At 28.4% G+C, this 10,345-nt stretch overlaps 1 protein-coding gene across 5 annotated transcripts in view; it reads left to right on the forward strand.

Annotated features, from left to right (window-relative positions):
- The first annotated feature begins 91 nt into the window (after nt 1–91).
- Nucleotides 92–10,345, forward strand: part of LOC117172395 (probable phosphorylase b kinase regulatory subunit alpha) — a 57,408-nt gene continuing 47,154 nt past the window's right edge. For 3 of the 5 annotated variants that reach the window (XM_033360277.1, XM_033360278.1, XM_033360276.1), the window contains exons 1-2: nt 252–467; nt 6,825–7,775. In XM_033360277.1, coding sequence (XP_033216168.1) covers nt 6,847–7,775 — 929 coding nt within the window. In that variant the 5' untranslated portion in view covers nt 252–467; nt 6,825–6,846. Of the gene's footprint in view, nt 226–251; nt 468–4,462; nt 4,581–6,824; nt 7,776–10,345 lie in introns of those variants that run through there. The other 2 variants (XM_033360274.1, XM_033360275.1) reach the window with 2 other exon arrangements.

A 10,345-nucleotide genomic window follows, 5' to 3' on the forward strand; every position in this document is an offset into this window, starting at 1 on the left:
AATAATCATTTTGGCTAATATTAATAATGGTTTTGTACATTTTGTATAATAATTTCAAACCAGCAGTATGAATGGGCAAGTGGATTCTAAACATTCGTATTAAATTATCTACTCCGATTTTCTATAATGTAATCTTTGATTTTTCTCTCGAGAACTAAGATTAGTTTATTATTTCTTTGACATTCGTTTCACATTGTAGGATAATTGCGCGCGCGTAGAAAGTCGGTGAGTATGTTTGCATTTGGCTAGGTGCATTTACATGTAAGCAATGTCAGTCATGTGCGAGCAACATTGTAGTGAAATTGGTGAATCGAAGTGAATTTAACAGTAAAACAATTTCAACATATGTGAGGGTGAAAAGAGGATGTTAGAATTCGAGTCAACGACTTCTTTAGGGGACAATTATTTTCACAGTTTCACGTGTCAATAATTAATCAAATAGTCTTTACGGAGTGTTTTCGTTCAAGGTATTTCTAACCTCAAAATCACTCAACAGTACTCCAACATTGTTTAGTGTTATTTAAGATCATGACCTCGACTTGTTGATATATTGATGATTGGAAATAATTCTTTTCATTTATTGACACACATCCGCACTTAAAAACGTACGATATTTAGTCAAAAGTAAATGTAAAATTAGGCTGAATGTTTCTGAAAGTTGTTATATTAGTTTCGTAGAATATCTTTCTTTTGTGAAATTATTGTATAAGATGTCGAACAAGGTTAAAAATATTTTATTTTAATATTTTAATTGCGTACAATGAATTTCAACAATATTTTTTCGAAAGTGGCAGGGTTCACAGTCTCTCCTCTATTCCCCTTTTTCTCTATTCTAGGGTGACCAGACGTCCTGATTTACCATAGGACATGTCTTGATTTTTTATGCCTGTTATTTTTTGTTTACAAATTTTTTGTTTGTGAAAAGTTAATCTTTTTTGTCTGTTGAAAAGTAATTTTTTGTAATCCGGGATATTTAATTATTTTATTGATAATTTGTCTTCTTTAGTTGAAATTAACTGTTTATGTTTTCAAATTAAATTGGTTATGGTTGTAATATGGTTGTATTGTTGGAAATTCGTTTTTAACTGGTTAAAAATTTATTCTTTAACTAAAAATTTAACTATTCCATTTTTTTAATTTATCTTTTTTATATGAAAATTCGTGTATTTTGTTAAAAATTAATTCCTTTGATTCATAATTAATTTTGTTTGTAATATAAAATACAAATACTGTCTCTCTGTCCATACTGAATACTCTTTAGTTTAAATTTGAATAAAGATTCTCGTTATCTTATACATATTATAACAATTATTACCTGAATTTAGGAATATTTAAAGGTATAGCTGAAAAATGATTAAAATTATGTTTTTGTTCATATGACAAACTCGATTTTCTCATGAGTAAAACTAAATTAAATCTGCTTTTTTCTAGCGTTCTGAACTAAAAAAATAATTGTATTTTTTAATTGATTTATGTGCGTAGTTTCCTTTTGTATGAAGAAATGTAGGTAGAAAAGATTAATCGCAATATTTTTATATAGTTCTCCAAATGTTTATATTGGACAACTCCAGATCAGTAGTGTTTAAAAATTAAGCATTTTTTCTTGATAGTCTTTGAAAAAGCTCACTTTAAGATACCTAAAAAAAGTAATTAATTTTATTCCTGTATAAGTGCTAAAAAGCACCAAGAATTTCAGGTGTTGCTAAGTTAACACAATTTAGAAAAATTAATTTCTTCATTTAAATTCTTTGGAATTTAACTTGAATAGTTTTGAAGTCCCACAAATTTATTCTGAATTTGTAATTGAAATCAAGTTACGAGGACGCCTTTCTACTGCTTTCAATTGAGAATCATAATTTCAACATTTCTAAATTTTTAAAACTTCATAAAATAACTTCAAGCAATGAAAAGCTAATTGCTAATATGAAGCTAATATAAATATAATTTTCCTAAGATTCTGGAAAAAATTCAAAAAGATTTTTGAATATTTCAGTTATGGCAAATCAAAACTTCAACCAATGGTCAATCATCATACAAATAGTTGAATCCTCGAACCAGAAGGATGAAATTTCAACCAAGAAGATTAATTTTCTGCCAAAAAATACATTTTTTTAACAAAATAGTTACATTTTCAACCGAAGAGATGAATTTTGAACTAAATTTATGAATTTTCAACCAAACAAGCGAATTTTTCACAAAGTAGTTTCTTTTTTAACTTAGTAGTTGAATGTACAACCAAAAAAGAGGAATTCAAAACGAAAAATATATTAGTTGATATCAGAAATAGAGAAGTTGTTAATTATAGATCAAAAAGAGTTAAATTCATCCAAAAATACAAATTTTTATCAAAATTGTTGAATCCTCAACCAAAAAAAGATTTTAATTTGAAACCAAACAGTTTCAGGTTTTATAAAAAAGACGAATTTTCAACTCAAAAATGAATTTCGGACATGAATGAATAAAAATTTCTAATAACTATGTTTTGAGTTCCTTTGTCTATTTATTTTGAAGTTATACAAATATAATTTTTCTACGTTTCTCTAAGAAACTAAAAAAGATTTTGGAACATTGCGGATATGCTAAAAAAGTATTTAGAAAATTGATAAGAATTTTTTTTTATTTTACAGGATTTTACAAATATTATAAATAATTTGCGTTTGAAAGATATTTATGACTTTTTGAAGCTTGGAAAAAATTTAAAAATATGTGATGCATTTTTAAAAGTTTCGAAATATTTTTAATCCCTTTAAAACTTTTTAATCATCTTTTCAGATTACTCAAATAATGCCTAAAATTGTCTTTATAGCTTGTGGATTCGTTTTTGATAATTCTGGAAATCTTTCGTAATTTTGTACAATCTTTTTAAATATTCTTTTTAAATTAATTTAAAAAATAAAGGACAGCTTTAAATATTCTCAAGCATATTAAGAAAAGTTTCTTCTTATCTTAAAACTTTTTTTAACAAACTTCAAAATTGTACCTGTTCAAATTTTTAAATATTTATGACATTTTATTAAAACTTCTAAATATATTAAAAAATGATTCGAACTTTTCATAAAACTTTAAAAAATATTTGATGAAAATCTTCCAGATTCTTGTTCGAAAATCCTTTGGAACATTTTTAAATCTTCTTAAATATTCTGTTAAAATAAAGTTTGTAACATGTAAAATTATTTAGAATTTTCCCAGAAATCTTGAAAATTTGGTGTTCTGTTGAAACCTTTAAACTCTTTCAAAACCTGCATTTAAAAAAAATGTTGTTATCCTTTCAAGTTCAAAAGTATTTTTCTATTTTAAAAAACTTCGAAAATACTGTGTACATTTTTAAAATCTTTTAATATTCTCTTAAAATTAATTTTTTAAGATAAAGAATCACTTTTAACTTTTTTTCAATATTTTTTTAAACTTCTAAATATCTCTTAAAATTACTAGAATATTTTCTAACATTTTATAATTTTGCTAAATTAAGAAAAATTTGTTTAAAATCTTCGACATTCTTTTCAGAAATTTTAGGAAATCATTTTAAATGTTTTAATATCTTATTAAATATTTTATTGAGATTAATTTATAAAGAATCAATTTAATTTTTCTTTGAAATCTTAAGAAAAAATTTTAAATTTAATCTTAAAATCTGAAAAATTAGAAAATTGTTTATAAATCTTCCAGATTCGTTTTCGGCATATTTTAAAATCTTTAAATATTAAATTAATGTTGTAAAATAAAACGGAGTATAAATCTGAAACGTTTAAAATTTTCCCAGAAATTTTAGAGCTGGTAGTTTTTTGTTATGGGTTCTTCGTAAATTAAGATATTCTAAGTTGTTGACCATAATTTCGTTTTTCTTTTCTCTCTTTGAAAGTGTGAAAAAATTTACAAAATATAGTGTCGTAGCAAAAAGTTTAAAAACAGATTTATTACCTATAATAAAAAAATATTTACAATTAAAATGTTCTTTGTCGTCAATAATGTTTATAGACATTCAGAAATAAATGGTATCATCAAATAAAATTACTTGGAAATTTATATTTACTAAATTGATGGTGCAGAAAATTCTTAATATTTTTTCATAGATAAATACATATAACCTCATTTTATATGGTCAAGGGATTATGAATAAAGTTCTTTTGTAATTAAAAAAAAAATGTTTTTCAAATAAAGAACAAAATTGTCTTCTTTATTATTGATGAATCATTTGCAATTTAAATTTTCTCTTTTGGAAATAAATTTGTATAATTAAAATTCCTCTTTTAGAAATTGCGATTTAGAAATCAAATATTTTTAACCTCTTCTGATCGAATTCCACATATGTGGACAGATATTGAATTTACAATTGTGACATGTCCTAATTTTTTTATGAAACCGACGGCATCATTAACTTCTCCAACTAATACACTACGAGGATCAATCGCGTTCTTTAATTAAAAATTAATTTTTGTCTTTTATAATTGAAATTGGAAGAAAACAAAATGGGTCGCTTACGTTATCAAACAAAAAGTGCTATAAACGATATTTATTAATTTGAAAGATGTCATATTATACAATTTTGGTAGTGTTTGAGCAGGCGAAACATTTTCCCCAAGGCAAGTATCAAAAAAGTCAATCTTAAGCATTTGCAAAATAATTTATGTTTGTGACATAATGTCCATAATGTATCATTTCTATTATATTCAATATTATTCATTTTAACGTGAACATGTTTGTTTGAATTATTGTTCTATTACAGTTCATAAAACTTGTAATTTTCATAAAATATGTATATTGTATATTTGTGTTAAAACTTTTGAAAATGCTTGTATTATTATAAACGAACACATTCGACATATAATATACTCTAGACATACTAGTTTCAAGTAAACAAAGTAATTTTAGAATCACATTTTTTCGAACTTTCCATTCCAGATAGTACTGGTGTCCACATATATGGGCACACATTTCTATACGAAAATATGTACACTGAACACTTGAGGAAATCACTGATTACAACTAGTTCATTTCACGTTATAATAATTGACTATTCTTACAAAACTTTTGAAAATAGATTCTTAAGGGTTCAAATTTCATAATCCGATAAACAGATTTTGTTTTTACCAAAAAGCTTTATAAAAAAAATTAAATAGTGCAAAATTAACGAAAACACCAGTGAATTAACACTGCGAGCCAATGAAGGAACAGTAGAGCACCAGTGAATGAACAATAATCACTACAAATTAGAATTAGGATTTAGGTATAAAATCACATAGGTACATTGCAAAATGAGCAATTAAATAATGTAAAATATTAGAAAGCGTTGCGAAATTCATTAAATATATTTTTTCAATAAAAACCGCAAGACATTTAGATACAAAGAAAGGAGGGAATACAAAAGTTGAGCCCAGAACTAGGTTAACTTTTCCTAATTTTTTTTTTTTTTTTTTTTGCAATATTTATTTTTAAAACATTTCTATCAGTTCTTTTAACCTTACAAAAAATACAACTTTTCGTTTCAAAATAGATAACTCTTATCTAGTGACTACAATAGAAAACGGCGATTTTTAGGACAGCACATAAAATTTGCAATACAACACCTTACTATGTTAAGTGGGACGATGGTCGTGGGGACTAAAGCGTAGGCTTTGGACCCCACTCCTTCGGCTTGCGGGTTCGATTCCCGTCTCGCACTCTGGAAGAGTCTCGGTGGCCCATACCTCTAGAGAAAAAGGTTTTTTCTCTAAGTACTTAAGGCTGTTGCTCTTGGTGGTTCGGAACCCACCTTAAACTGTAGGTGTCCCCCTTCCACCACCAAGTAAGTGTGTGGAGGGTGTGTAAAGGAATAGAGAAGGTGTTAAGAAAAATGTAAACCCTTAGGGGACACATTTAGAAGCTTCCACCTTACTATGTTCCTTTAGGTTAAATTAGCAAATACAATTATAAATCACAGTGTTGTAAAAATGGAAATTTTAAAAAAATGTATAAATATATATTGACTAGTACGCAGTAGTACTTAGCACGAATTAATGTTTTTTTATAGTTAAAGAACGTTTTCTAAATGCAAAAAAAGCATTAAATTTCTTACCTCAAAGTTGCAGTACCTTTAATTTAATTCGTGCGTACTTTTTTGATGTTCTAATCACAATAATATGCATTTAAACTATAACTATTTATAGTTTATATTTATAGCTTCAATATTTATAGTCAAATTAATTGAACACAGCGTTCGTTCACTGGAACATGGACAATTTAAAGGTCCAGTACGTGAACACTCATTTATTAATAAGAAAAACGTACTTTTTGTGAAAAAACCTTGTGGGGAATTGAATTTTTTGATTGCAGAAAAGGTAAAGAATTTTTTTGTAAAAGCAGTGTAAACAAGGAGTTGCTTAGACACGTACCTTATAGTGGTCGACGACTTTCTCACCATCGCTTACCATAATCGATGATGCCTCACATTTAAAAAATTTTTAAAATTATTTACAAGAATTTACTGCAATGAATTGTATATTAAACTCTTCAAAATTGTTATATTTATATATTTTTCGAATTAGTGTTCATTCACTGGTGACTGTTCAGCCACTGGATAACTCACCCTAGATCCATGAAAATTTAATTTTTTTATTTTTGCGTTCATGGTGCCGGTCAGAATAATAAAATGATGATAATTATTATTTTTTGCGAAGACATTACAAGAATAATGTTCTACCCCATCCATTTGAAAATACCTACCAGATATTCAACAATAATTAGTGCGAGATTTTCGATAATTTCGTTCCGCCTAGTTTTTTTCGACAGGATAGGGACTGCTGTGAGGCATTTTTTGGAAATACAGTTAAACGATTCTTTTGTTCCAGATTCCCTGAAGCCACAATCAAAATGCGGAGTCGAAGCAACTCAGGCGTTCGCCTGGGCTATTATCAGCGAGCAGTCGCCAGAATTATCATGAATCATCAAAACCCAGTAACAGGACTTTTCCCGGCAAGTCCCGACAATGATCACGCCTGGATTCGCGACAACGTCTACACAATTCTCGCCGTTTGGGGCCTCTCAATGGCCTACAAAAAAATAGCAGATGCAGACGAGGAGAGAGCAAAAACGTACGAACTCGAACAAAGCTGCGTAAAATTAATGAGAGGATTATTGATGGCAATGATGCAACAAAAAGACAAAGTCGAAAAGTTCAAGTCCACTCAAAATCCTCTCGACGCTCTTCATGCCAAGTACAGTTCCGCAACTGGACAAAGTGTTGTCGGCGATGCTGAATGGGGACATCTTCAAATTGATGCTGTTTCCCTCTATCTTCTCATTTTAGCACAGATGACTGCTTCCGGTCTTCAGATAGTTTTCAATCTCGACGAAGTGGCCTTCATTCAGAATTTAGTTTTTTACATTGAAGCGGCATATTGTACGCCTGATTATGGAATGTGGGAGCGAGGAGACAAAACGAATCACGGATTGCCGGAATTAAACGCAAGCAGTATTGGAATGGCAAAAGCAGCGATGGAAGCTATGAATGACTTGGATCTTTTTGGGGCGAGAGGAGGTCAAACTTCCGTGATTCACGTTTTGGCTGATGAGGCTCAAAAGTGTCAGGCTGTTCTCGAATCCATGCTGCCGAGGGAATCCAATTCGAAGGAACTTGATAGTGGACTTTTGTCCATTATTAGTTTTCCGGCCTTTGCCGTCGATGAACCTCATTTGATTCAACTCACGAGGGACGCAGTCACGAAAAAGTTGCAAGGAAGGTTTGGGTGCAAGAGGTTTTTGAGGGATGGACATCGAACTCCCAAAGAAGATCCTAATAGGTGAGTTAGATAGTTTGAAAAAAATACCCTACCTGGGAAACTTGGAATTGTCAGGGAATTTTCATATGCCTGGATAAACCTGGAAAAATCAGGAATGTTTTTTTTTAAGTAGACCGGCTATTGGGAAATCTAGTCAAAGCTATGGCCATTATTTTTTTCTGAAATTTGGAATTAAATACTAAATTTGACCAAGATATCAATGACTAAATTAGGTATTAAGTTTGTATGCTGGTCAATATAAATAAAATGTTTTTTAAATAATAATAAAATGTCAATTTAAATGTTGATTTGACACGATTCTAGCTACATTTTTTATCCTAGGCTACATTTTGCCAAAATCAAGCTCAAATACAAAGGAAGCAAGTAGAAATGAGCAGTAATTTAAATTTTACATTACATGTTCTGTCTCCGAAAAAGTTTTCCTAACAGTATTCAACGTGTTTCAAAGCCAAAATTAACCATTTTTGGAGCCCACGAAAGGCCTCTCCATAAGATCCTATGTTTTTTTACGCAACTTTAAACAGTGATAATTCAAATTTTAATCTAGAAAGGGCCCCTAAAAAAGACATGATGTGAAAGAGGACATATTTCTTCGCAAAAAAAAACTAATTTGAATGATTTTTCATCTAATCGATCCAATAGCCGGACTGCCTTAAATCAGAGAGTTTTTTCGAAAGCGTGCTTAGTTTTTTTTATTGCAATCTAAATTTGAAAAAAAATTATTCTTTATTTGTAAAAGTAGCTTTCTATTAATTTATTTAACAATTTTGTTAAAAATTCTGTTTTTCTTTGTTTGAAATTAATTTGTTTAACTGAAAATTTAACTACTATATATTTTTTTGGTGTAAATTGGTCGTATTCGATCGAAAATGCATGTCTTTTGTTTTTAAAAAACCTTTTCCTTGAAAATTCAACAGTTTTGTTTGCAAATTTTTATCTCTTCGCCAAAATAATATTTATTATTTAAAAATGTAACTCAGGTTGAAAAGTCGACCTTTTTATTGCATTAAACTGTTTTTGATTAAAAATTAAATTCTTTTTTGTTTATAATATCAACTACTACATTTTTCGCTGAGGAATCAATATTTTTGGAATAAAAATTTGATTACTTGGTGGAAAGTTAAACTCCTTAATTAAAAATTAATTCTTTGGTTGAAGATTCGTCATTTGAATTGAAAATTTATCTTTCTGTTTGAAAATTCGTAGAATTCTAGAAGTTTAATTATTTAATTTTTAGTTGTAAAATGATCTATTGTAGTTGAAATTGCGTGTTTTTTATTAAAAATTAATCTTGTTGGTTAAAAATTCAATAATTATAGATAAAGATGAATGGTTTTAGTTATAATTTCATCTTTTTTGTTTGAAATTGAACTATTCCCGTTGAAGATTCATCATTTTAAGTGAAAATGTAACTGTTCCAATTGAATATCTGATAATTTTATTTAAAAATTCATCGTTTTGGTAGAAAGTAATCTTCTAGGTTGAAAATTCCTCTTTTTGGTTTAATATTCGATTATTTAAGTTGAAGATTAATTGTTTTATTTGAAAATTCATCAATTTGGTTAAACATGGATATTTTTAGTTGAAATTCAACTATTTGGTTGAAAATTTTTTTTTCTGGTTGAAAAAATAACTTTTTTGTTGCAAATTTATATACTTTGTTGAAAATTCATCTATTTTGTTGAAAATCGTTTTTTTTGTAGAATATTAATCTGGGTATTCAAAAATTTTTTCTTTTGTTGAAAGTTACATTCGTTTGTCGAAAACTCATCCTTTGGTTTAAAATAATCTGTTTCAGTTGAATATTTATTATTTTAGTTAATTAATTATTATTTATTTTATTTTTGATTATTTATATTATTACATATTATTTATTATTATATATTATATTATATTTATTATTATTTAATTTATTTCATGAATTATTATTTTAGTTAATGTTTTCAACTGGAAATTTCAGTATTCCATTTTTGTTTTCAGTTGAAAATTGAAATATTTGGTTTAAACTGATATTTTTTAGTTTAAAATTCAACTAATTTGTTGAGATTTCATGTTTTTTTTACTCGTCTTTTTGATTACACAATAATACAAATTATACCTGGAAAAATCTGAGATATTTAGAAAAAATCTGTAATTGTCAGGGAATTTTTTTACAGGATTTAAGTAGATACCCTGGTTGGATTCAAGAGTTTAAAAACAGGGTAGTCGCAGGCTAGGACTTTGAAATAAATTTTTCAACAGTCAGCGAATTTTCTATAAGAGACACTTTTTTTATTATTATTACACCATTAAGCCATTTCCCTTTCGGGGTAGGCATGACTCACTCGGCAGGGGAAAGGAGTAGTGTGTGGAAGGGATAGAGAATTTTCAGACTGATCCAGAATTCTCGTGCTATTTAAGTAAATAACACGTTCATTCCGCAACACTGCTCCGACCCAGGTTGCTGATCAATCTCTCTAGCAATCACTCCAAGCGAAGAACCTCACGAAGTCGTTGTGTAAGGTTCCCCACTTGGGTCCATTAATAGCCAAGGTCTTTGTTTCAGGCGTCATGCACTCTACTGACACTCT

The sequence above is a fragment of the Belonocnema kinseyi genome, chromosome 5 (genome assembly GCF_010883055.1).
Source record: "Belonocnema kinseyi isolate 2016_QV_RU_SX_M_011 chromosome 5, B_treatae_v1, whole genome shotgun sequence".
In the NCBI taxonomy this organism is placed as follows: domain Eukaryota; kingdom Metazoa; phylum Arthropoda; class Insecta; order Hymenoptera; family Cynipidae; genus Belonocnema; species Belonocnema kinseyi.